This window comes from Protomyctophum parallelum (genome assembly GCF_964188405.1).
Source record: "Protomyctophum parallelum genome assembly, chromosome: 20".
Lineage (NCBI taxonomy): Eukaryota > Metazoa > Chordata > Actinopteri > Myctophiformes > Myctophidae > Protomyctophum > Protomyctophum parallelum.
The window spans coordinates 24,345,430-24,371,937 of NC_139718.1; the positions used below are offsets into that span (position 1 = coordinate 24,345,430).

At 41.9% G+C, this 26,508-nt stretch overlaps 3 protein-coding genes across 5 annotated transcripts; 2 read left to right on the forward strand and 1 right to left on the reverse strand.

Annotated features, from left to right (window-relative positions):
* The first annotated feature begins 450 nt into the window (after window positions 1–450).
* LOC310878022 (interferon-induced protein 44-like) lies at window positions 451–5,087 on the forward strand. The gene is made up of 8 exons (XM_083792071.1): window positions 451–457; window positions 1,056–1,554; window positions 1,780–1,840; window positions 2,118–2,313; window positions 3,176–3,325; window positions 3,473–3,644; window positions 3,792–3,892; window positions 4,341–5,087. The coding sequence occupies exons 2-8, from the start codon at window positions 1,074–1,076 to the stop codon at window positions 4,557–4,559; spliced, it is 1,380 nt and encodes a 459-aa protein (XP_083648197.1). The 5' UTR covers window positions 451–457; window positions 1,056–1,073; the 3' UTR covers window positions 4,560–5,087.
* A 364-nt stretch (window positions 5,088–5,451) lies between these two features.
* Window positions 5,452–8,892, forward strand: LOC310877933 (growth arrest and DNA damage-inducible protein GADD45 beta-like). Its single transcript, XM_083791939.1, has 4 exons — window positions 5,452–5,727; window positions 6,422–6,523; window positions 7,006–7,243; window positions 7,840–8,892. The coding sequence occupies exons 2-4, from the start codon at window positions 6,423–6,425 to the stop codon at window positions 7,942–7,944; spliced, it is 444 nt and encodes a 147-aa protein (XP_083648065.1). The 5' UTR covers window positions 5,452–5,727; window position 6,422; the 3' UTR covers window positions 7,945–8,892.
* A 7,241-nt stretch (window positions 8,893–16,133) lies between these two features.
* gng7 (guanine nucleotide binding protein (G protein), gamma 7) lies at window positions 16,134–25,003 on the reverse strand. Of its 3 annotated transcripts, none has more exons than XM_083792653.1 (4): window positions 24,925–25,003; window positions 21,738–21,940; window positions 17,579–17,694; window positions 16,134–16,367 (listed from the first exon to the last, which is right to left on the reverse strand). In XM_083792653.1, exons 3-4 carry the CDS (start codon window positions 17,657–17,659, stop codon window positions 16,242–16,244), a joined length of 207 nt encoding a protein of 68 aa, XP_083648779.1. In that variant the 5' UTR covers window positions 17,660–17,694; window positions 21,738–21,940; window positions 24,925–25,003; the 3' UTR covers window positions 16,134–16,241. The 3 variants fall into 3 exon arrangements, with proteins under 3 accessions (XP_083648779.1, XP_083648780.1, XP_083648781.1); XM_083792654.1 differs by lacking the exon at window positions 24,925–25,003 and adding an exon at window positions 24,658–24,766; XM_083792655.1 differs by lacking the exon at window positions 24,925–25,003 and adding an exon at window positions 24,658–24,678 and having other exon boundaries at window positions 21,738–21,898.
* Window positions 25,004–26,508: the final 1,505 nt, after the last annotated feature.

Here is a 26,508-nt window from a genome sequence, read left to right on the forward strand (position 1 = left end):
GGATCGTTATGCTTTAAACAAGAAAAATGTAACAAAAAAAGTATCACTCACACCTTTAATAATGATTTCACTATAGGCTACAGTGCAAAAAAGTATATTGAGACGATTGAAAACAGCTTTCAATTTGTATATTGTCTTCTGTAATATAGCCTGTGCACAGGGGGTGGTGTAAATGTCAATAAAGATTGTCCATCACCAATATAGGCTACTTTCTGGTGTGTGTGTGTGTGTGTGTGTGTGTGTGTGTGTGTGTGTGTGTGTGTGTGTGTGTGTGTGTGTGTGTGTGTGTGTGTGTGTGTGTGTGTGTGTGTGTGTGTGTGTGTGTGTGTGTGTGCGCGCGAGCGCGCCTATAAATGAACATTGCATTTCACTTTCATTCTGCCATCAGCTCAAGACATTACTTGGTTCCTGCCATTTTCTGGAAGTAAAACGTTCAGACAATTAACAGCTATTGAAGGTAAGCTTTATATTATATGAAAGTTGAAGAAGGCTATGACTGTTACAGTATGTTAAAATAAGAGATGGATTATTTCCAGATATATAAGTGTAGCCATGTAGCCACATTTAAATCAGTTGAAAGGATAGCCCTATATGGCAGGGTCCATCGCATGAAATGTGATTGACAAATTAGGCCCATCATGTGATTCAATTGTGACTGTCAAATGATTACTTTTTATCGGCCTAATAATGACTTTATATGATTTTTCTTTATTGAAGCGTCATGCTTCCAAGGAAGCCCAGCCAATAAGGACTTACAGAACACTTTTACTTTCATTTTACATAGACAATGACAATGAACTGATATGACACTTTAACCTGACTCCGCCAGATGGGGCAGCAGAGAGTACACTGGGTTCCCTGAAGTTAGCAGGGGATAATCCCTGAATATTACGCTAGCATGCCATCATACAAGAACAATAATTACATACATTAATTAATAATTACATACATTAACAGTGGGTAACACTGTAGTGACTACATGCACAATAATCCATTTTCTTCTTCATTCTGTTAAATAACTCTTTAAATGTGTTGTTACTGACTTTTTTTTTTAGATAACCTGGTCATTCATCATGAGTGTGGTCACATCCAATCTCTCTGTAGAAAATGAGAAGAAGTTGCTGTCTTTGTTCGGTCATGTCAGGCTCCACCTGCTCTACAAAGCCAGTGTGCACGGCTATACTGCAACCACCTTCCACAATCGTTGTGACCACCAGGGTCCCACCCTAATTGCAGCCTACAACAATGAGGGGTTTGTCTTTGGAGCCTACACTGCCAAGGATTACGCCAAGACCCAGCAGAACATCACTGACGAGAAGGCTTTCCTTTACAGCATGAGTGCAGGGTCTGACAAGCCATTGAAAGTAGCCAGCAATGATGGTCAGTGTGCATTCACTGATGGAGATGGTGGCCCGAATTATGGCGCTTTGGTGTTCCTGCATGATGACAAGCCTGATATCCAGTCCAACCCGGGGACAGGATTCACTTTTACTCCTGAGCAAATGCATGGAAATGCCCTGACATTGACCGAGTTTGAAGTGTACCGTGTGGAGGGTGAGAGTGGAATTAACCTTGATGTCACATTCTTTGCATTTGTAAATGTTGGCAATATATTGTTTTGTAAGCAAAAAGTGTCTCATCACAGATAAATGTGATTGTGAATATTAATGTTGATTGTATTTCAGATGGTCCATAATATGGTAAAAAAATATATATATCCGCAATAATTGTGATTATTAATTATTAACAGAAACAGAAATGTCTTTCTTTTTCAAACAGACTTAGGAGGAGGAGGTCGTCTCCTGGCTAAACCATGGAGGAAGATCATGTGGACAGATGAGTATGCAGACTTACATACTGGATCTGGGGTCACCTTTTGCTATGAAAATGGAATATGATTTAAATTTAAATTCCAAAATGTCATAAATAAATTATAATCAATCAGAACTTATTTTACCCTTGGACAAAAAAGACACAATTTATTTACATTTCGTACTATCAATTATACTGAGATAAATGATGACCTTTGTTTTAGATATTATGAAACCAAATTAATTCTATTAACCACATTTTCATTATTGAAAAAAGAAAAAACAGTACACATGTTCTTCCTCCAGGATAAAACTGCAGTTGAAGCAGGATATCCAGTCTTATAAACCTGTTATAAAGTCAGTGTCACAGGCCAAGGTGCTGCTGGTCGGACCAGTAGGGTCTGGAAAGTCCAGCTTCTTCAACTCCATCAACTCTGTTTTCCGAGGCAACATGACATCCCAGGCAGTCTCTGGCAGTGCAGTAAGGAGCCTTACCACCCAGGTACTAAAGCGGATTCTAATATTTAATATGAATGTAACAGTAATGCTTGAGCAAAACACACGTAAACAGAGAAAAATGTCTGCGGTGTAGTGCCGGAGAATGTTAAACTCTTATAGTTTTTTGGTTTACTTTAAAGGATGACTTCACCACTTCATATAATTGGTCCCCACTAATGTTCATGATAAAATACCCCCAAAAAAAGAATCTACTCAGTCTGTGCCTCATAGGAGGGCTGTGGGCAGTTCAGAAACCTGTCTTCCAGTAACATCATCGATAAGATAATAGAAAACGACAGGCTTTCTATTCCTGAAAAGTTGAAATGCGATAATGGAAGCCATCGTTCTCACGATAATTCTAATCTAATCAAAAAATCACACCCGTGTGAAGTGAGGGGCGCTCTAATCATCGTGCATCATGGTTACTGTTTGCGTTAAGACAGAATCTACACTATAGCTGTTTATTAGGAGGGGCTAGCGCCCCTCAAACAATATATATATATATATATATATATATATATATATATATATCTTGTTTAAAATGAAAGTCTGCCTATATGATGTCACTGGAAGACGGCTATCTGAACTACCCACAGCCCTCCTATGAGACACAGACTGAGTAGAAAGAAAATTGTGGTATCTTAGGACCAATTATATGAAGATAGGTTGAAAAGTGGTGAAGTGGTCATTTAAGATAAATCAGTTTGGCACATTTAATAAGAGCTATATCCAAAAAGGACCGAAACACAATGTCCATTATTTAGAAATGATTCACAATTGGAACGGGGCAGGGGGATTTAATTCATCAACTTAAATACAGTTCAACACATTAATTACAGCATGTTTTACTGTATGTTGTTCTCTAGTTCCGCACTTATTCCGTCACCGCAGGGAAAGGTGGTAAACCTCTTCCCCTGATTCTTTGTGACACTATGGGACTGGAGGAGACTGATAATGGTTTGGACATGGAAGACCTAGTCAGCATCTTCAAGGGTCACGTTCAAGATCGTTACCAGGTTTGAACTGAAAATAGACCTAATCAAACCATGTACACTCAAGACACGCTCCAACAGACCTAGTCCATCTTTAGAAATGTATTGGAGAATGTATTTTAAGATAAAGCTTGAAGCTATTATTTAAAAATACACAAATCTCTATCCCAGTTTAGTCCCTCCGCTCCCCTGCAAGCAGATTCAAATGGCTATAAGAAGGATCCAACTCTGAAGGACAAGATTCACTGCATGGTGTATGTTATTGACTCCACCAAGATTGCCCTGCTTTCTGACAAGATACTGGGAAAGTTAGCTGTTATTCGGAAGAAGACAAACCAGATGAGTGAGTGACCTGGGAGAACTTTAATTAACTTTCGCCACATTTGATATACTCATAATTTGATGTGTTTATTGTTTTTCCATCCTGTTCCATTCAATTCTGTTCACTTCTGTTCCATTCACCTTTGTGTTCTTCTGACTCCTGGCCTAGACATTCCCCAACTTGTGCTCATGACCAAAGTAGATGGAGCCTGCCCTCTAGTGGCAGAGGACCTGAAGAATGTCTATCTCAGCAGTTATATCCAGAAGAAGGTAATCAGAGTTATACAGCTAAATGGGGTTTGGTCAGATGCAGGTCTCTTGTTAAAATGTTTTAGTTGTCATGTTGGGAATCTCAGTGTGATGACATTTACTATTTAGCAATAGCCCTGATTATAGAGTACACATGGTCAGCAGCAGCAACTATAGGGACTACATACTGTAGAGAAATTTAAATGGAAATTGACAAACTGACCACGTTGATAGAAAAGGGGTGGATTTACGAATATGTTTTAAAAATAACGCTTAGGATTCTTTTGTGTATTTTTGTGACAATACAAAGATACTGTACTTTTACAGTTCTGGCCCATCCCCTTTGCTGTAGGCTACAAGTCAGATCAACCTTGGTGTAACATTACCATTTGTACATCTCTGACATCTATTCATTTGATGTCTCCAGCTCAGAACTCACAGCAATACTTGGTCCTTCACTGTCTTTCAGGCCCAGGAAATAAGCTCTAAACTTGGCATCCCGTTAGCTTGTGTGCTGCCGCTGAAAAACTACAGCCAAGAGATAGACCTGGATCTTGATGTTGATGTTCTGCTGATGAGCGCAGTGAAGCAGATACTCAACTACACAGACAGCTTCTTTGATAACCAGGAAGAAGAGATGGACGCACCCCACAATGCAAAGGCCAAATATGAGGAAAGGGTAGTATAGGGACCCCTAGGACGAAATCCTTGGGGGTACTTTGAGAGTTATTTTATTATGTTTTGCACATAATAATCAAACATGCATACAGCATACGCTGCATACTCACTCACAAGTAAACCCACACATGACATCACATGCACACACTGGTTTGTTCATGAATGGGGAGACACAGTCCATCATAAACTGCCATAAAACAGCATTTATCCACTTATTCTTGTTTTGTTTTTTGTTACTTCTTTGTGGGTGGGTTGGTGGCTATTTTTCTACAGCAGTATGTGTTCCAGCCCTGATAAGAGCATAATCTTTGCTCTTATCAGCTTTGTTGTTCCCGAAGAGGGCTGACATATAAAAGCTGCATGCAGTTCACCCAGGCTACTGTTATTCACAAACTCTTCTTTACGTTTTTAAGTTTAAAGATCTGATCTTAAGATTTAGCTGGCTTTTCATATCACTTGCTCTGACTTACATCTGACCCCCAGTTTTTTAAAGAGTGGATCGAATCACACTGTTCTGAAAATAAACGCATATAATAATAAAAAACACTTGTCAGTTGTATCATTCCAAACCCATTTAACAAGTAGCCTTCTCAGGTTGAGAAATGCAATAGCAGTAACTACTAATGAGTAGGCCTACTTGTTGTGGTCACAAGTTGTAGCCCGTAGCCCCGTACCACAGCTAACCACAAGGTGTCAGTATCTCGTAAGCATTATGAAAAAAGAATGAAATTATGAAACATTTGGATTTTGCAGTCAAGCCACATTCAAAGAATATTTCAACACAACTCCATTGTTTGTTATAAGTGTAAGTTAAAGTTCGTATACGCAATTTAAATGTGTTTTCATTTATAGACAAAAATAGCCTAGCCTACATATAATATAAAAATATACTTTATGCACAATTGCATAAAGTAAAATAATTTATTTTGAGCCGCAAAGGTGGAACAATTTCGGTGACGCCCTCTAAGCAGATGGAGGCAGGCAGTATAAAGTGTGTCGCAATGTTGCCAAACAAATAATTAACACTGTCATTTGCGTATATACACACACAGCCGTCCGCCGTTGTGGAACCTCCAGGTCGCAGGACATCTACATTTTTTCCGGAAATACAATACAAAACAATAAACAACAACAAACTGACGCTGGTGGAAGGGGTTGAGCTCAAAATCATCAAAAAGGTGAGTGTTGTTGTTGCTTGTTCCTTTGCACAATGCATCATTTAGCCTTATACATTCGCACGGCGTGCATGTGTAGGCTACTGTCACTATAGTAGGCTATACGGTGTAGTGTGTACTACTCACCCAATAATTAATTTCTAAGACTTGGAGAGAGATATTGTCCTCTAGTTTAATATCCATTTGAAATATCCTGCAACGTGTAGTAAAATATCTCCACTTTTCCATGTGGGCTGCGCACGGACGAGGGGCCCTTGAAGGGGGATTGCAGGACTTATTAATTATATCAACACTTCCTTTGGGAAGCTATGCAGGCACACAATTTAATTCGCAGGTGCCTGGTATAATTAATCGCAACGCACCATACCATCAATAGGGTATGGGTATCTCTGGTCTATAATAGCCTTCTACGATTCTGAATCGTAGCGCCTTGATGATGTTTGCATGCACAGTTAAATCATCATTATCAATCTGCATTTAATCCATCTGCATCACTGCACTGCTCCGTACGTCTGTTGGAATGTGCAGCTGTTTCCCATATGCCCCCATATATTAGTGTTAATCGAGGCAATTAAATGTATGTTCCAAGTAGGCATTTACATGTGCATCTGTGAGTTATGTCACTCTCACTCCCATGTAATGCAATGCATGCAATTCTGCGAGTCTACTCTTACATTGTCTCTCCTCTCTCCTGCAGAATGCAGTCTGTCAGTATTGCTGTTGAGGAGCTCCTTGTAACCGCTCAGAGGCTGGACTGCCTGACCATAGGGACCTATGAGTCTGCTAAACTGCTGGATACGTGAGTTTTGAGCTTTATACATGGCTGCTCACAAAATACAATGAGCCAACCATGAGAGATAAACTAATTGTCTGGTCTGTTTATTATGACATTGCTGAATACAGTTTGCATACCCTATACCATGTTTCACAGTGTTGTATAGCACACACACATACACATACACATACACACACACACACACACACACACACACACACACACACACACACACACACACACACACACACACACACACACACACACACACACACACACACACACACACACACACACAGGGCGCAGCAGTATAGTATTGTACAGTACAGCACAGTATTGTACCATACTGTGCTGTACTGTACAATACTATACAGTACAGTACGGTATAGTACTGTATATCTATTGAATTTATTCATGTAATTTATCTGATAATTTCTTACTCGTAGTTGCTACCCAGGCCAATTGTATCCTGTCCAGCTGACTTCATTCTCTGTTTTTCTCCTCAGAGACCCAGACAATGTGGTCCTATGTGTTCTGGCGGCCGACAGTGAAGTTGACGTGGCGCTGCAGATCCATTTCACCCTGCTGCAGTCGTTCTGCTGCGACAGCGGCATCTCCATCCTCCGTGTCTCTGGGGTGCACCGGCTCCAGCGGTTGCTGGAGCAGGCCTTTGTCACCGTGGATGCCAATCATGCCACTAGAATCCAGGAGGATCACAGAGATCTCCACTGCATCCTAGTGACGGTGAGTTGACTCGGCAGAGTGGATGTGTAAATGGTTACTGCGGCTCACCTCACGGCTAAATTAACACTTTGATGATCAGGTCAGGAGGAGATGCATCATGGTAAACTGCACTGTGAGAAAAATATTTATAATCACTGCACAACGTTCCCCATGTTGCATTTTTGTCTACTTTTGGCTAGTCGTGCTTTTATCTAGCCCCATATTGAATATCTAACTTCCAGAGCGGGACACTGGCGAATATTTGACACGATTCACAATCGTATACAAAAAGTAAAGGTCAGGGCATCCGCTCTCAGGTGTTTATTTTTTGAATGGTCAAGAAAATCTAAATCACTGACGGGTTGAAACAAGCATTGAAACACTTTTTGTGCATCATTGCAAATATATTCGCCCTTGACCCGAATTACGGCACCCGATGCCTTGGAACCTCATCTTGGAGCTACATAGTGGAGGGAGAGGTTCCATTTTGAGCTATAGATTTTATTCAGAGACTTGGGGAAGGTTGAGCAGTTTGAGGTCCAGTCTTTCTCAAGGACGGGTCAGCTGAACACGTGTTCTTACCAGTACCTGACTACTTTGTTTTTGTTCCGCTGCAGAACCCCCAAGCAGACCACTGCAGACTCCAAGAAGTGGGGACCTTCTGCAGGGAAAGCCGAAGCCTCGACCAGTGGGTGCCTGAACTAGTCCTGCAGGAGCGCTGAGGAAGGCGGTGGGGGCTTCCAACACTATTCCAACAAAAAGGCCCAGTAAGCCAAATGACGTCATGATGACATTATGACAACGTCCTCCGGTGACGTTCAGGACTAGGCCAGATCACAGCCCATATGGGGATGATCCAGGACGTCTTCACCAGTTGAAATAATATAGCTTATTCTGGGCCAGATCTGACTAGTTATGATATGACGTAGGTTGATCTGGACTCGATCGGACTCTCTGAATCATCCAGGAACGTCCGTCTTAGTGGGCAGAATTTATGTTGGTTGAAATCAGGTGATATTCTGGGCCAGATCTGACTAGTCTTGGTTGGCCCCAATAGAGACGTCACTAATTCGTCCAGGTCCTGACCTTGCTTGCTGGGGGAGCTCTCACTTCGCATCTCAGCTCAGAGTTCAGGTGCTGATGCACTGAGCAATCAGGGTAGGACAGCCTGTAGTGGACAGCAGATGGGCTGTCCTTAATGTCCAAGGTGGCTATAAGCGCAACCAATCAGGAATGCTTTGCTTTCAGAGCAAGTGGAGAGGAACAGTCAGAGAGCATTATGGAGAGGATGTTGTGAGCTCTAGAATCTGTACTCTGGAACATTCATTTGCCACAGTGACGCATGGAAAAGGTGGTGTGGGTATGTGGAATAATGTGACATTTGAGAACACATGCATAGAGTCCCACATGAAACATGTATTTTTAGGTTTCTAAAAATATCTTGTATGCCTGTAATCTTTAACATACGGTACATGGTTTTCCCCAGTGTATAACATAAGGCAAAATTACAATAATTGCCTTTGTAATGATGGTGATCTGTATCAGAGTGTTTAACACATGTATTCATGAAACTACTGTATGCTGGGAATTTCCAATGTTATGTTTTAACATTGGAAAGAGAGTGTGTGTGTGTGTGTGTGTGTGTGTGTGTGTGTGTGTGTGTGTGTGTGTGTGTGTGTGTGTGTGTGTGTGTGTGTGTGTGTGTGTGTGTGTGTGTGTGTGAGAGGGTGAGGGTGTGTGTGTGTGTGTGTGTGTGTGTGTGTGTAAGGGTGTGTGTGTGTGTGTGTGTGTGTGTGTGTGTGTGTGTGTGTGTGTGTGTGTGTGTGTTTTACAATGACTAGTTGGTGATTCTAATGCAGGAATAATTGCCATTTAACCTGAAATGGAAATGTCGCACAAGCTCCATTGGCATTGCAAGAAAGAAAACAAATATAGTTCTATGCTAGGGGCTACAACAGAAAAATGGTGCCTTGTAAAGTTGTATGTGATCAAAAGTAAACTGTCAAGTAAATTATGATTGTAGTTTGAAATATGTATGCTTTCTATTGGTACTTAATGTTGCAGATAAAGTACATAATAATTATATATGAGATGTCTTATCCAGGCGATTAAATTATTGTATTATAACAACCAACAAACTGCATTCTATCAGTCCATTCGGTTTCTGTTCGAAATCCAAAACAAAACATGCTTGCGTCATGGAACTAGGAATGATAGCTGAGTAATGCTGGTGTTGACATTAGCATTTCGGGAATGGAAAAAGTACACACGTACATAGGGCATTGTCTGCAGCCATGGTTTCCTCTCGTTGTTAACACAGTACTGTCAGCCAAAGAGTCTGGGGTGGGGACAGAAACTCACCCTTTCACAAACAAACCAAACAAGACCATGTCCTACTCCTAAGCCTAGGGGGGTTCATAACAAGGACAGATACAGGGTTACTGGTCGTTTGCATGGCCAAACTTAATGCTACAGTAGCTGCAGGATTCTATTCCTTCCACAATATTGATAACCTTGTTCTTCTGCAGTGTTTGCTGCCTGTGATATTACTAAATGCATGCCAAATGTAGAGGAGGTTGGCATGCACAAAATTGTCCTTGGTGCCACTCTGCCTGCAATCTACTCATGATCTACTATAACTATACTGTACTGTAGGTAAGCAAGTTGTTCTACAACCCAGGTTATGAACTCCCCCTACCCCCATTTCAGACCATTATTGTTTCTCTTCCCCACCCTCGCTCTCACATGTCTTCTGAGAACTCAGGCAGCAGAGCAGAGGAAAGAGAACATTCAGCACATGGGCCTCCTATTTGTTTACTATATCAACTGGACAGGGGAGTGGCTGACTCCGACATCAGTTGCCAGTGCTCCTCATTGGTCAGTGGTTGATCCACCTCATAGATGATTGGCTTTGACTGGATAGGGGAAACTTGATTTGAAACTTGCAGGTGTCTCATGTGACTTGTTTGAGGCACATTTCAAAGGGCAGACAGACACTGGTGAAAGGCAACAATAACATTCTTTCAAAATGACCTAACCTAACTGGGAGGGAGGTATTACCTGGCTTGGTCTTTGTTTATAGCATCCCAACAAGCTTTTGTCAACTGCATGCATGCGTACTGTACATTATGTACTAACTAGAGTATGTACTGACATGACTGTTGTGCATTTATGGACAGTACTTTAGAAATAGCCAGACAGACACACCTGTTTGCATGCATCCCTATCCTTGAGGTTGCACAAATATAATAAATTATTTTCACCAATACCAAAGCATGCGTTATTCATGTTTTTATTAATGTTATCTACTTCTCAATATCATCTTTTTCTTTTTAAACAGCAATATCCACAAAATATTAACAGTGTGCAAGAAAACATGAGTTATGGCACATCAGAGAAGAACAGTTACAAAAAATAGATATATTTTCTTCATAATCAATCAAGGCAAAAAGATACATATATACTGTATGCATTACACAGGAGATCAGAACACAAAATATGAGTCTCAGGCAGGGCTCAGGGCCGAATGGTTGATGTTTGATACAAGGTTTACCAATAATGAGGAGCCTTGACTCTCCCCACAATTCCAGAAATACATTTTTGGGGCCGGCTTGTGTGTGAACAGCGCCACACCACTACTGAACTACTATCTCAATTTAAGACTGGTACTCATTCAATCTGACGCCCCAAAGAACAGCATTAGCACAATACACTATAAGGCAAACTAACAACCAACCAATCAGAAAACCGTTCTGATTCTTCAGAAACCACACAACGACTTAAGATTGGTTGTCTCTGATTGCAGCTCAACCAACTATGGAATGAATTAAAAAAACAAAGAACATCCTTCAGAGTTTTGGCTGCAAACAACATTGGGAGTCAGGGGTGGAAAGCCATGTATTATGTGTATGTTCATGTGTGTGTATGCATGTGTGCTTGCTTGCCTTCGTTCTCGCATTCCTAACTTCCTACCATAGGACCACTGAACAGGCTCTCATCTTTCTACTCCTTTGGTTCTGCTGTACCAATACAGTCACCATGACATGTGCATTTCCATGGATTATTCTCAGGTCAAGTACTTCCTCAACCCTCAAATAGGCTAGTACATGTCACTATCACTAAACGAGTGAGTTACACTGACCTGTATCCTTAACCTTAAGAAAAGGCAGACTCCCACAGAAACAATTATTTGGCTGTTGTTAGGCAATTATTACATTTCTCAGTGTATTTAAAGCCTAACAGAGCAACAGTGGCAATAAACTCCTGCTGGTCAGTAGCTTACAGAGGCACGTGGACAATTATGTGTAAAAATGGGGTTTACAGTAAGTCCCTGTTTCGCCATCCAGCCATTCAAAAAGTTCACTTGTAAAAGAAAATGTTAATATTTTCTAAACAAAACGCACACATCCATATTCTCCACCCAACAACGGCATGCCAGTCCTCCCCCCTCTAAAACCTGCATGGCCCTAAACACTGAAGTGAGTCTGTCATCTGCTGCTGTGACCCAGTAAGAATTGCAAGACCTATTCTCCAGTGAGATTTAGGCTAACCCTGCATTGTGGTAAAAGTAAAATTACTACACAACACTCAAAACATAGTCTCACAAACAGACACAAATATGCTCATGCATGCACCTCCAGCTATTCCATTGCGCTCAGCTATAGAACACCTAGGCCCTAGTAAAGCCTCATTTATACTTGGTCACAAGCTGGTGTTGCAAGCAGTTAATAGCAGATATATACACACGCCACGAATGTGACGTGTAGTGAGCTTCTAGATCTGCTATTTATGACACCGGCACGCAACTTATTATAAATGAGGCTTAAGTGTGCACACATGCATTACATACAGACAAAGACACTCCCCTTCTGCTCCTGTTCTGTAACTGCACTTTCAGCATAGCCTGTTCTGATTATGTAAGCAAATGCTTCAAGGAACAAAGGCAATCAAGAGATGAGCTGTCAGGGTTGTCGGTTGTGTGCCTAAAACAGTAATCATCATACATTGTTCAATCTTGTTCAGTTGTGGAATCATGTTTTTTGTTTTTGACAGGTATATCTGTAAGTGGAGGGAGGCATCTGTCTCAACTTAAGTTATTGCCACTAAGTCTCTAGGTTAATTCTTAACTTAAACCGCACTGGAAACAAGTACAGTTACTGTATCTCCCCCTAGTGACACATTTTGTTCACTTGTTGAATAAAACACAATCTTCAGATTAAATACAACATTAAATCACTTAAGATGTATATTTTCTTTGCATTGCAAGAAGTATGCATGCTGACATGCATGCGTGCACACTCGCACATGTACACAAGTCCACACATGCTAAACAGCTGTTTGCCACTCAGCACCTCAAAACTCATGACTCCTTCCAAACACAACTACATGGGTGCAGCAGGGTTGTCTATCAGTAAGAGATGTCATGTTAACTGAAACATCCCACATTTGAGCTGCACGACAGCTAACATGGCTCCACCGATGGCTGTGTAATACTGTGTCAAAAGTGTGCATGCATGAGCAATAAGCAAAAATGGTTGCACTTCAACCGTTTAATTCACTGCAGTCGTTCTTGAAGAGAACATTGTTGTATGTCTGTTATATAAATATGAGGGCACAAACGGCTCCTATACGGTGAACCTTTGGCAGCATTTGTACTGTTTACACCACAGGAATGCTGCTCAAGGTGGCCCAGCTAGATCACTTGGGGACAATTTTCACAGTTTCTTTGACCTTTGCTCCCGGACCAAACCATCTCCCTCCATAAGCAAACACTTTCATCTAAAACAACAAAGGACCTACTGCATTGTAAATGAAATGTGTATGTGTGTATGTGTGTGTGTGTGTGTGTGTGTGTGTGTGTGTGTGTGTGTGTGTGTGTGTGTGTGTGTGTGTGCGCGCGCATGTGTGTGTGTGTGTGTGTGTGTGCGCGTGCATGCATGCATGTGTGTGTTTGCAACATTGCATGTATACAGTAAGAGCATCTTCTCCCAGCCTATTTCTGCTCCCTATAAACAAGACTTCAGAAAGATTTCAGACAGAAAGATAGATTCTCATCATGTTACGACTGCCATCATTCTTCTTCAACGAGGTTGGTTCTAGCCACTGAACTGAGGTCAGATGTTGTTTCAACCTCTAAAAAGGATACAATCATATAAATACACAAGGTCCTAATATTAAGTCGTATGTATGTTCCTCATCAGGTATTGTGTCCACATGTGTGGTTAAAACCAACCTCTGGGAACACAAGCCTCTTGAACCTCTCGAGACAGAGAGAATCCTGACTGACTGACAGAACAGAAACATTTATGCAAAGTAGAGCTAATAAAAATGTAACATCCACAGAGGGGATTCCATGTTCAGGGCAATGTTTTTGTATCTTATCTTACAAACACTATACAGGGTATTACTCAACTGACCAGGTTCCATGGACTCCATAGAATGAAGAAACTCAAAGTAAACCAAAACAGCTACACTTCTGCACGTATGAAAGAAAGTTTATACACTTAGTTTGTTTTATCTTAGCTTTATCCTTTTTTTGTAAGTGTTTTGTTTTTACAATCATGTTTGGTTTTTCATAGAGGAGGAGCATGGTAAAGGAAAAGAGAGTCAGGAAATTGCTCTGTGATTAGAGTTTCTCGACTAGAACCTCCAATGAGCTAGTCTCGTGTTGCCAGACTGTTGCCTCTCGCAATTTACAAATGCTTCCATCATACAGTCTGGAGCAGCGGAAGTTCAATCATGAGTAAAATATAAAGCGGAAGTGGAGCCTCCTCCCTGCTTCTGTTTCGTCTTTACAGTCGCACAAATCTATCCTAATATAAATCAAAACCATCTAAGCATATATAGCTTGTGGCTTTGCAGAAATGGAAATGAAAAAATAAGCTTTAAAGATATTTAAAAATATTTCGGGGGATGTAGTTCCAGACTCTATATAGCATTCGGAGATTGTGGAATAGTTGTCTGGCTACGCGAGACTACCAATGAGCCAATGAGTTCATTGGTCATTACTGTACCTCACTGGTATCCGTTCCCTGACCAATTGAGCTAGTCAGACAACTTAAGCAGGTCTATAGCGGAGCTCTGTGGAGGAGAGGCTAACAGAGAAGAACAGCCGTGGCATTCACCTGCAATCCATTTCCTCCATTTTCTCCTCTCCCATACTGTGGACTATGATACTGATTATACCAACACTGAAGCTTGTCTCTTAAAAGACCCAAGTGACCAGGATGGAGGAAAGAGAGGGGAGGAAGGGAGGGGGAAAGCTGGTAACTTCATTCCACTGTTTCATTGAAGGTTTTCACCCCCAGCCTGCGTTATTTTAGTTTTATTTGAAGGCAGCATGATTCTAGGAATCTATAGGGCATGACCACTCATTCAGCAACTGTGATAATTATACTAGAATGCTGGTCGGTGTTCAAGAACCTCACTCTCTCTCAGGGGTAAAGCACTGGGAGGCTTAGTGTTACAGTAGAATCCTTCACTTAGAACGTAACATTTAATAACAGGCAGACGTTACCCCTGGCACAGATTCGAGCTCCTTTCATTTTCGCTTAAGACAATGGAAATCCTGCCTTAAGCAGGGGAACAAATGTCTGACTGCCTCGAAACATACTGCAAAAATAAAATAAAATAAAATAAAATAAAATAAAATAAAATAAAATAAAATAAAATAAAATAAAATAAAATAAAATAAAATAAAATAAAATAAAATAAAACAAAACAAAACTAAACTAAATTAAATTAAATGAAATAAAATACTAATAATAAACTAGATTTGTTTTTATAGTTTCATCTATCAGTAATGCTCCAACAAAATATAAAACATAGACATATGTTATAATTCACAAATTAGTATTTCTTTAAGTAAAGAATGCTGTAAACGTGTGGGGTTAATAGCTTGAGTTTCGTGCAGAGCACTGTCCCATGTTGACAATAGTAGACATCATAGGTGCAAATCTCAGATCAGCTTGCATGTTGATGTCCACCGACACTAACCATAAACCACAGTGGAAAATAGAAACACTGTAGATCGGCATGTAGATCCAGGTGTCTACTGTCTGTATTGGCACAGCTGGGGTTTTGGACTGGAGGCGGTGGACTGCCATGGTAGGAGCTATAGACGGATGTACCCCGGACTTCCAGAGGTGGAGCGGGGTCTGTTGATAAAACTAGTCGGGAACATGCTGTTTGGCTACTCCAAGGCTTCACGCCTCCACAATAAGTGTTAACTCACCATGACGAATCACAAGTAGCTTAACTTTAAACACCCTGGTTGGCCTTTTTTTTCTTTTTTCGATTCTTTGTATTACTTAAAGCACTTTAGCTTTAGTACTATCTGGCATGATTGTGTATGGGATGACCAATACCAAGTTGGTCGCCCACACGTACCAACTCCCACACCCTTCCCACGATCAGCTGTCCATCCTCCAAACCAAAACCCTCACATCACAACACAGGAATACTTTATCTCAGAATCTTACTGCATGTAGATTCCTACAGATTATTCATCTCCCTTTTCAGGTTAAGCTGACACTTAAGAGTTAATTTTACAGCATATTTGAATATTTCCTTAATTATACTCAGTGATATACTGATTTTAGCCACTGTGAGCTAGAATGCCTTCCCCTAGCTGTTGCTCCGGTGTATGGCATTTGTTTGTTTTGGGAAAGTAACTGTCTGTGTGTGTGTGTGCGTGTGTGTGTGTGTGTGTGTGTGTGTGTGTGTGTGCGTGCCCGACAGCGATGAGCGTGTCATGTGTATGTGTGTGTGGAATGAAAAAGGGTTAGGGTCGAGGAGTTTATTTATGTATTTTGTGAATGTACATATGAGTCTGCGAGTGGGGGAATCTGTGTATCTGCAAGTGTGTATACTATGTGTGTATACTGTGTGTGTGTGTGTGTGTGTGTGTGTGTGTGTGTGTGTGTGTGTGTGTGTGTGTGTGTGTGTGTGTGTGTGTGTGTGTGTGTGTGTGTGTGTGTGTGTGTGTGTGTGTACGTCTCAGGGCTGGAGAGGACCACAGCTATAGGATAATACAGGGCTTCTTGTCCTTAAAGGGGTTCTCGGAGGTGGGCACGCCCACCAGCAGGGGGTCACTCCGCGCGTGCTGCTCACAGTAACTCATCAGGTCTGCTGCTGCTTTGGACACCTGCAGGGACAGAGTCAGGAAGACATGCCAGCTGTCAGGTGGACAACCTTGTATGTCCAAAACACTATAGGGCTGTCACGATTACACATTTTAAGTTGACGATTAATTGTCATACAATAACAGTGATTAATTGTGTTCCTGGCATTGAACATTGGACCATATGAATAACAAATGTACCGTTATTGCATTCCCATCGCGAAATAATCGCGATGAGCTGAGTTGAGATGAGTTATATAATAATTGTGACAGGCCTACAAAACGGTTACTTTTCAGGAAAATACTGTACTGTACTGTACTGTACTGTACTGTACTGTACTGTACTGTACTGTACTGTACTGTACTGTACTGTACTGTACTGTACTGTACTGTACTGTACTGTACTGTACTCTGTACTGTACTCTGGCATCTGTGTGTGTGTGTGCTTTACTGGCCACTTTAGGTGTTGCAGCACGGACACGTTCGTACACATACATACACGTACGTGCGTACACATACATACACGTACGTACGTACACATACATACATAAATACACACACACATAGCTCCGCATAGGAGTGGCTATAGTACCACTCAGAAAATAACCTGTGTTCAATTGGATCCAATGTAGCTCTTGTCAATAGCAAAATAGCTTATTTTACTACTTTTGTGTGACACTGTAGTATAATGAAGTAAGGCATGAAGTACGGAGATACTAAGTTTCTGCCGGACAACAATGAAGAGAGAGTGAATGAGAGAGAGAGAGAGAGAGAGAGAGAGAGAGAGAGAGAGAGAGAGAGAGAGAGAGAGAGAGAGAGAGAGAGATGACTGAGAGGAGGAAGGAGGGAGGACTGCAGTAAGGAGGGAAAGGAGAGAGCATGCATGTGGGTCCTGTGGGAGAGAGAAAGAGAAAGAGAAAGAGAGAGAGAGAGAGAGAGAGAGAGAGAGAGAGAGAGAGAGAGAGAGAGAGAGAGAAGCCAGGGAGGACAAGGGGAGAGCAGGAACTAGGGAGAGAAGGGGCATGGTTGAGTGTTGGCAGCAGGGAAAAAGTAGAGAAAGAGAGAAGGGTAGAAGGAGAGAGAAGGTGGGAGGAAAATGGCAGGGAAGACAGGAGGGAGGTTGAAAATAGGAGAGAACAAGAATAGAAGGAGATAGGAAAGAGCATGCACGCCACACACACACACACACACACACACACACACACACATGCCATCAGTGGCATTTCATGCTGTACCTTGATGCGTTCGATCCCTGCCTCGATCCTCAGTTGTTCAACCAGTTTCCTGGCCTGGGCAATGTTATTAGTTGTAGACATACTGATCCATCAGAATACACCAACACCCCAGAAAACTGATAGAGATAGATAGAGGGAGTGGGGACAGTATGCAGGCACATGTACAGACAGAGAAAAGACAGAGATGGAAAGAGGGAGGAAAGACAACTATTATTCATCCCGAATGTTGATTAGTTTTGCATACAGTACAATGAAATGGTGTGGCAGCTGGCAGCCATCTCAGGGTATAAAGTAAAAATGAAACGTTCATTAAAGATTAAAATATATATTGTATATACTGTATAGGGATAGGCTATACTGCACAATTGAGCTTAATTGAGATTCTTCATGCACAGCTTTGATTCAACAAAGAACTTTATTCATTTAAAGGTATATTCAGTGATTTCACTTAATTCAAATATCACTTATTTTTTTGTTTTGTTGTGATAATCCCCCCTACTATAGAGTGTGCTGGCCATATAAGGAGTTCCTCCCTGTCCCCAGTTAACCCCTGGGGGTCAAAAAACCTTAGGTTTCGTTTTTGACTCTCTATCCTGATTGGACGAAAGGCTGGGTCCCACAGCCAAAAACGAAACCTAAGGTTTTTTGAGTGAAATCACTGAATATACCTTTAAAGGAGAACTCCACAATTTGGTTTACAATCAGAATCAGATTTTTATTTATTTTTTGTTCGTTTTTGGCCGATTTCTTTTTTAGTTTTTGAGTACCCAATTATTTTGTCCACGAGCAAGTGCACTGGCATTTAAACACACATAAAGCAGCACTTAGGTCTAAGGGCCGATTCATACTGATATTTTACCGTTGTTTCGGCGCTGTAGTGCCAAAATGATTTCGGCTCGTCAGACATTTTCAGTAGCACCGAAGAGCCGACTTTAGGACGGTACCCGCCCCCCCCCCGAACCTCAAATGACGTCACATTGTAGGCTCTACAGCGCCGAACCGACTTTTATTCGGCTCTAAAATAGGAGTATGAATCGGCCCTTAGGGTGACCAGATGTCCCCCATTGCGTGGGACAGTCCCTCTTTTCCAGGACTTTTCAGATGTCCCACAAATTGAGAACCTACAATTTACAATTTAGGCATTTAGCAGACGCTCTTAATCCAGAGCGACTTACATTAAGCAAGAACAAAAAGCATGGCAATACATCACATACATAAAAGTAGTTATCATGAAACACAACAGTGGAATATCTATATAATGTAACTATACATATATACTATACTATGCTATATATGTACTATAAAGTGCTATGACTACATACAATGCAATTCTAGTGCTGTCTACATAACATGCAACATATAAGTCTGTATCAAATGCTATCTGAGTCTACAAAAAGTGCTATCTAAGGTAGGGTAAGTGCTACGGGCCATGATGGAGTCTGAAAAGGTGGGTTTTCAGACTACGACGGAAGATTGGGAGTGATGCTGCAGTTCCACAGTTTTGGAGCCAGAAGGGAGAAGAGTTTGGGACGTGTGGAGCGTTGTCCCGGCGTTTTTAGTTAGGGTACTTCCAGCTTCCCTGCGTTGGCTGATCTGTGCGCGGGAGGGTTTGTAGGGTTCAATCATACTTGCAAGATATGGGGGAGCCATACCTTTGGTTGCTTTGAATACCAGCATCAGAGTTTTGTATTCTGTGCAGGCAGCGACCGGGAGCCAGTGGAGGGAGCGGAGAAGTGGGGAGACATGTGAGAATTTTAGCTGGTTGAAGACCAAGCGAGCTGCGGCATTTTTGATCAGTTGGAGAGGCACTGATTAGCATTGACTAGCTGTCCCACATTGACTGGCAGTCATCAGTGTTCAAATGCCCTAATAGTTAGGGCTCCAATTTCGTCGCATCCTTTACCCACGATGCGGCCCGCAATTCTGCCGCTGCCCGAGAATTACGAATATAGGAGCTTCCTCTGTCCCTTAACGGTATTTTGGTCCAGTGTCACCCGCTATCCTTTTTTCCGACACCGGTATTTGCGCCTAGAGGTGTGGTTATGGGCGTGTTATTTTGGTCACACACATTTGGGAAAGCGATAGTGGAGTTTAAAAGCACCCGTAGCTTACCCGTTAGCCGTGCCAAATTAGTTTGGTAGAGCGGCGCGCGCCTCAATGGAGATGTCCAGGCACAGAGTCAGGCTGCGTCATCTCTCCAGCTTATTCTCCTATTGCATCTCTTTGTAATTTTCCTATCCAGCAGAAGTGAGTGCCTGCCACTTCCTTGTGTCCAATGTGTTTATATAATTGTATAGTCAAAGTTATTTGTGCCAGACAAATTTGTGCAGCGTGCATTTGCTCGTTCACCCCATAGCAGCAAATGGGGTTTAATGATTTTGCCGAACTTTCCTTTTCGCTTCATACCGTTCCGTAGAGACGGCCTACACGCACGCATCTATACACCAAATGAAAGCCCTAATTTCGTAGTTTACACAGAACTTTGAAATTTTAAAAATGAGTGAGATTTGAGCAGGGTGCAACAAGACTTCAAGGCAGCAACACATCGCTCTTCCATGGGCTATATAGACCGTAGGGCTATGAAGCAATATAGAACTGGGCATAACGGCCCAGGCCGTAGCGTAACGGTCTGGGCACCGGACTGGTAATCCAGTCGCAGTGTGCCGCGGGTTCGACTCCCGGACCCGACACGGCCTTTACTGCATGTCATCCCCCCATCTCTCTCCCGTTTCCTGTCAGCCTACTGTCTGTCCCTTCATAAATCAATAAAAGGCGTAAGCCGCAAAAAAATATCTTAAAAAAAAAATAATAATAAAGAACTGGGCATAACGGGCAACGGATATGGGATATCTTAAAGGCAATGGCACATGGACTGGTGATTGGTCAATTATTGTAACGCCCAAACCACACCAATGCATAATATAACGGGTAACGGAGGTGTTTTAGGGATTTAGACAGTTAACCAAAATACCAACTTTAGTGGGGGAACATCCCTTCGCCACTGCTAAATCCCCAAACAGTGTATTTAGAAAGATGAGACGAAATTTATATTTGGCTTTCTGTTGTATAGCTCTCATTATCTCTTTTGCTCCAAGATGTGTTAAGCCTGTTAAAATAAAATTTGAAATATCCCATGGCCTAGGCCTCAAGCAGCACTGGTTCTGATGGTAGGCTGCTGGTGATGTGTTCAATAGGAATTAATGCCGGGGAATTCTTCAAAATAAAGGCACTAGAGTGCAGATGGTAGATTTTACTCAGAAAAGCCCCGCCTTCTGTTCGCCCCAAAAACAGGGAGGCATAATCTTCCATTCTTACCTCATGCTGGTCTCTCTAGAAGCGTTTATATTCCAAACGAAATGCATGCTGCAGTCAGAAATGAAGACAGAACATTGCGCTTTGGGGACCATGGAGAGCTCTGTAGATTTAGAGTTATGACTTATGAGCCATTCTAATCGGTAAACAAGGAAGTGAATGGCAGTGTGCATGCATGAAACACAAGGAGTACATTCAAGAAGGAAAGGCCAAAAAAAGACGTGTATAGAGCACCGAAGTCCTGGTGTAACTCGCTCATCCCTTCGATTCCCCTGGTTCGTGGAAGTCATTTCTCTATGGAGAATAACATGGGGTGATCTTAATATCGTCTACTATAAGAGTTGTGGTCCAAAAATAAACAAGCTGTCTCTGCGTTATTGTCATTGAGGTGTCTCTGTATTGTTTGCAACAGTCAGTCACTCATATATGATACAGTCTGCTTCTAGCGAAAATTTAACTAATTCAGTAACAGTAACATTAGCGTTTTCTCTCAGTCAGTTGATTCTTCATATACATATGAGTGAAACGGCCGGGATGACATGTTTATTTTTCAAACACAGTTCTTATATGAGGCGATCTAAAATCCCCCTATGGAGATTATAATGCAAATAAAAAGTACACATGTAAGTGCATTTTAATAGGCTCCTCAGATCCTTACAGTAACAGTAATGCTAGTTATACCACCACCATGTGGTGAGTGAGTGGTAGTAAACACTAGAGTACATCTCTAATACATGCATTAGACGGCATGTTTGTAATGGAAAATGCACAATGGAAATACAATTATAACATTTGCATGATAAGCAATAAAGTTGAGGGAAAGCGCAATTCATGTGCACGCAGATACCTGACAGATGATACGCAGAATGGCCGGGTTCTGCTCTGTCTGAATGAAGCGCTGCAACTGCCACAGACAACTTCTGGACACTTCTGGGCTGGGCTGGGCTGAGGACAGTCACCAAGTCACACAAATGCTGAGTAGCTGAGTTCACATTGATCTCTCCAGGTCTGAAGGGCACAGGTGGGTTGAAGAGGTGAGTTGGCTGTTGACTGAATAGAAACACTGTTGTGTTAATTAGTCACTTGTATCTCTGAAAGTGTATACATGTAACTAAATTGACCTGTAAGTGTAAGGGTCCATTTGGTTTCATTTGTATGTTTACATAGCATTTGAGTTAAATTAATACTCACAATTTTACTGCACATATAACAGGGAAAATAAATAAACAATAGACACTTTTATAACTATATAATCTATATTATATCGTTTGTATTGATGTTTAATCAATACAAACAACTAGAAATAATTGTTCTGTGATTAGGCGAACAACACTGACACCCCTAGCATTTGAAACACACATGATACAGCACTGCATGGATTCAGTGGTCTAGTACTAGTTTCCAATGCACACTAAAAGCATGATTTTGTCAAATCATATGTTCTCTTCATAATGTGGACATTCTCTCTCTGTCTGTCTGTCTCTCTGTGCCTCTTTCTCTCTCCCTCTCTCTCTCTCTCTCTCTCTCTCTCTCTCTCTCTAACTCTCTCTCTCTCTCTCTCTCTCTCTCTCTCTCTCTCTCTCTCTCTCTTTCTCTCTCTCCGAGTCTTGCTTTAATTACTTCTGCTGTGTGGAGTAGCTATGAGATTAATGTCTGTAATTAGTGTGTGTGTGTGTGTGTGTGTGTGTGTGTGTGTGTGTGTGTGTGTGTGTGTGTGTGTGTGTGTGTGTGTGTGTGTGTGTGTGTGTGTGCGCGTGTGTGTGCGCGCGTGTGTGTGCGTTAGTCACTCTTTCTCTCTGCGGTGCACACAGTGTCAAAGTGTGACAGACAGACTTTGCCATCACATTGTGTCTGTTAAGAAGTATATCTGAGAGGAGAATCACCACTTAGCAGGCCTACTTTCACTATTCTCCTCAAATGTCCTCAACAGCAGCAGGAGGACATACTGCGCAGTAAAATAATCAAGATATTAATTTAACTCTAAAGCCCAAACCACAGGGTCGGGTCAACTCAATGAGTTGCATTGGTGTGGTTTACCATAGAAACAGTTTTGTCCCAACCCGACCCTTTGGTGTGGTTTGGGCTTAAGAGTGTATATGTAACCAAAACGACCTTAAGGGTCCATTTGGTCACATGATTCCATCCTACTGTCTCAGAGCTACAAATTAATAAATTAACACAGACTTTGACTGCCAGTCCTAGAAGCATGAATCTCAAACCTTGTTTATATCATGACACACAACTTGTCCACAGACCACAGTGGCTGCCAGTGTTGGAAAAGTTACTCAAAACCGGTAATATATTAGGCTACCATTAGCCAGCCTACTAAAAACTATCATTACTTTACTTACTCCCTGTCAAAGGTTACTTATTACTTCACTTTACTTAGCCCACTTTATTTTATTTTCTTACCTGCAGCAATTGCATATTTTGTATAATTCACACTTGCAGACAAGTGTGCATCGTTTCTGTATCCGTTCTAGAGCCTAGATCTAGTCTACAATTAAAACACCCAAGCCCAGTAGGCCTATACCACCAAGGCTAGTGAAAATAGTAACTAGTTACTTTTGGAAAATAGTAACATATCTGGAAATATTATATTACTCAAAATGTAAAGTAATTAGTTATATTACTTGTTAGGCTACTGGAAAAAAGGTAATACTTGAAGTAATAAGTTACTTTAGTTACTTTCCAACACTGGTGGGCTGCCTGGTAAATTATTGAATTATAACAAGCAACTTCCAATTATAGAATATTTAGTTTTAATATCATTAATTCTACTTTAAAAAAGAAGGGAAAAAAGATTTTTTTTAGTTCTCTGCTTAAGTGTAAAGTAGGCTAGCCTATAGCCAATTTTGCCAGTTATAACCGAAACTGACAGACAGGTCAATTTCATTGTATATTGTATATTCTATTCTACGGGTGCGCGCATTAGGCTAAGCACACCAATGATTTCATTAGCCTGTTGATTTGTCAAACTTTCGGATATGGCACATTAGTCTACTAAATAAGAGAAGGTGTACGAGCATTAATCTCAATAAACACCTGGATTCGACGCAGAGAATCGAACATGAACATGTGTGCTGCTGTCATTTTATCGGACGGGTCCATATATTCTTTACTATAGGCTACTGCAGTACAGATCCGGCGGTTGTCAAAAACGGTACAGCGAGGACGCGCCATGCGAGCATTCATGAGCCACACTCAGGGGCAAATTGTTCAATCTTATTGATCATAAGTCAGCACTGATCGCGGCAGAACGGGCCGATAGCCATGTCCTGCCCTCCAAAGCGTGTGAAAACACAATGCGGGCATTTTGATGGATAGAACAGCATGTCCTCTCTCCCATGGCTGTGCATAGGCTACACGCACACACGCGCGCGCGCGCACACACACACACACACACACACACACACACACACACACACACACACAAAGCCAGCGACATTTCTGAAAGCGTAGCCTTACAAACAAGAAACAACCAATAAAGACCGCTTCAGGTTGTAAAATGCATAGGCCCTGATTGTTAGCTGTGGGAACAGGGTGGTAACGTGTTTTTAAGGAGGTAACGCTACAGCCAGCCTCTAGACCGACAATGGGAATAGGCTAATAAGGCTGGAGCGCATGCCTTTATTTTTCCGCTAATCCGCATTACGCAAACTGAGCAGTTTAGGCCCACACAAACCCAGAAGACACTTCCGATATTCTATGCTTGTGGGATCTCTAATGCTAGCCCACTCGAGCTGTATATGAAATATTCCACTGACCCCGGCCCGTCCCCACTTCTCCTCCCCACCCTCTCTCTCGGCCAAGGCTTGGGAAATCCGAATTCGTGACACCGATTAAGCCTTCTGTTCTCAGCTACAGCCGCCTTCGGTGACCACAACCCAGGATTGCAAGAAGAGCACATAAACGGCCAAAAACAAGAAAAGAAAAGAAGAAGCGTAGGCTATGCCGAACAACAGACCCGTTACATTAAATGAAATGTACAATGTAATGTATACACATAAATCCCCGAATATCTCTAAACTCACCTCCGAATGCGTTGTATTTGTGATTTAAAGGGCCAGATCCGCTGGTTTCCCCTCTGCTCGTTCACTCCCCGTCTTTACCGAGCCAAACACCACCCCCTCCGTTACCCTGCTGCCTGTCCACTCAAACTCACCCCCTCCCTCCCCTCTCACTCTCACTGCTCTCCCCTTCCTCGCCACTTGTGACAGGAGCTACGTTCTCACTTCTCATACAATCACAAAACTTGTTTTCACTCTGAGACGCGTAGATCCAGATGGTTGCCTTTGCCTTACTTTCGCCATATGATATGGAGCAGTGGTCCGTGGTCGATATGATTGGGGATGATCTTTGATCAATATGAGTTTTATATTAATTCCAAACAATTTAATAAATAATGGTAGGCACATCATATTCATATGTCTCAGTCTGTTCTTTAAACTCCGTAGCCTACAATACAGAGTTTATTCAAATGTCCACAACTCTTGACTGGTGGACGTGTGCAGAATGAGGATGTCATTAAATCATGATTCATTTCAGTCATTATGTGCGGTGCGGCTCTGGCACATCTGGATCTGTAGAGGCCTACCACTGATATTGCAGCTTGCCTGCACGAGTGTGCTGCCACACGAGGGCGCCATTAGCTAATACGTAGGCTAAGGCTAGTCTTGACAAAATCGAAGGCCCCCGTGTAGTGCAAATATATAGGCCAATGGAAATGGAATGGTCATCATCCCCTTTTCACTGACTGAGCGGCATGAGCCCATATCATAGTTTGCTTCTACACGACCCCTCCCAACAGATAGAAAATTGTTACATATGATGATGGTGAATCGTGAATGGAGCTCAGGTCTATTGAGTTTTTAACACAGTTTTGCCTGGGTCCTCCTATACAAGGTGCACTGTACATTTCCTCTTTTGCACCACATTTGAACCCGGTTTCATAGGAACCATTGAGCTAATAGAGCCCTGCTTGCTCAGTGGATAATTTGAATCTTGACCAAACTGGTCAGGCTCCTACTTGGCCTCACCCCCCGAACCCACCTCACCCCTGCCCACTTTGACAGGCTGGGATGGCTTAGGGTCGTCGACAGAGTACAGCATCTTGCAATGGGTCTGGTCCACAAGATTCGATACACCACCAAGATACCCATGTACCTGTCTAAATACTTCCTTAATGTAAACGAAGTCCACACCCACAACACCAGAGGGAGTGCAACAAACCATGTACAACCCAGATTCGGCACAAACAAGGGACTAAATTCTTTTCGCTCCTATGCCACCAAAATGTGGAACGCCCTACCAACAGTCATTAAGACATGTGAATCCCTTGACTCCTTCAAAACCGCTCTCAAAGGGCACCTACGGATGGCTGCAATTCGAAACTGGCCTCTGTAAAATCTGAATCCCCCCCACCCCCCCCAACCCATTTTCCCTCACTGTATATTGTATCTTTTCCCTTTTTTGCTTCCCATATGATCAATTCCTGTTCTGTTCCTTAGCTACATAGAAATGTCTATTTGTATGTCTCTAAATGTTTGTATGTCTTTAAATGTTTTGATGAATTGAACAATGTGGACCCTGTTGTAAACAAGTGTAATGCTTAATTG

Bases quoted from the DNA above. Each gene is read 5' to 3' on its own strand.
- gng7 (XM_083792653.1), bottom strand. From the start codon at position 17,659: ATGTCTACAACTAATAACATTGCCCAGGCCAGGAAACTGGTTGAACAA. The intron at 16,368-17,578 runs GTACAGCATGAA...CTGTCCCTGCAG, and splicing joins CAGGGATCGAACGCATCAAG to GTGTCCAAAGCAGCAGCAGA.
- LOC310877933 (XM_083791939.1), top strand. From the start codon at position 6,423: ATGCAGTCTGTCAGTATTGCTGTTGAGGAGCTCCTTGTAACCGCTCAG. The intron at 6,524-7,005 runs GTGAGTTTTGAG...TTTTCTCCTCAG, and splicing joins TCTGCTAAACTGCTGGATAC to AGACCCAGACAATGTGGTCC. The intron at 7,244-7,839 runs GTGAGTTGACTC...GTTCCGCTGCAG, and splicing joins TCCACTGCATCCTAGTGACG to AACCCCCAAGCAGACCACTG.
- LOC310878022 (XM_083792071.1), top strand. From the start codon at position 1,074: ATGAGTGTGGTCACATCCAATCTCTCTGTAGAAAATGAGAAGAAGTTG. The intron at 2,314-3,175 runs GTACTAAAGCGG...GTTGTTCTCTAG, and splicing joins TAAGGAGCCTTACCACCCAG to TTCCGCACTTATTCCGTCAC. The intron at 3,326-3,472 runs GTTTGAACTGAA...TCTCTATCCCAG, and splicing joins ACGTTCAAGATCGTTACCAG to TTTAGTCCCTCCGCTCCCCT.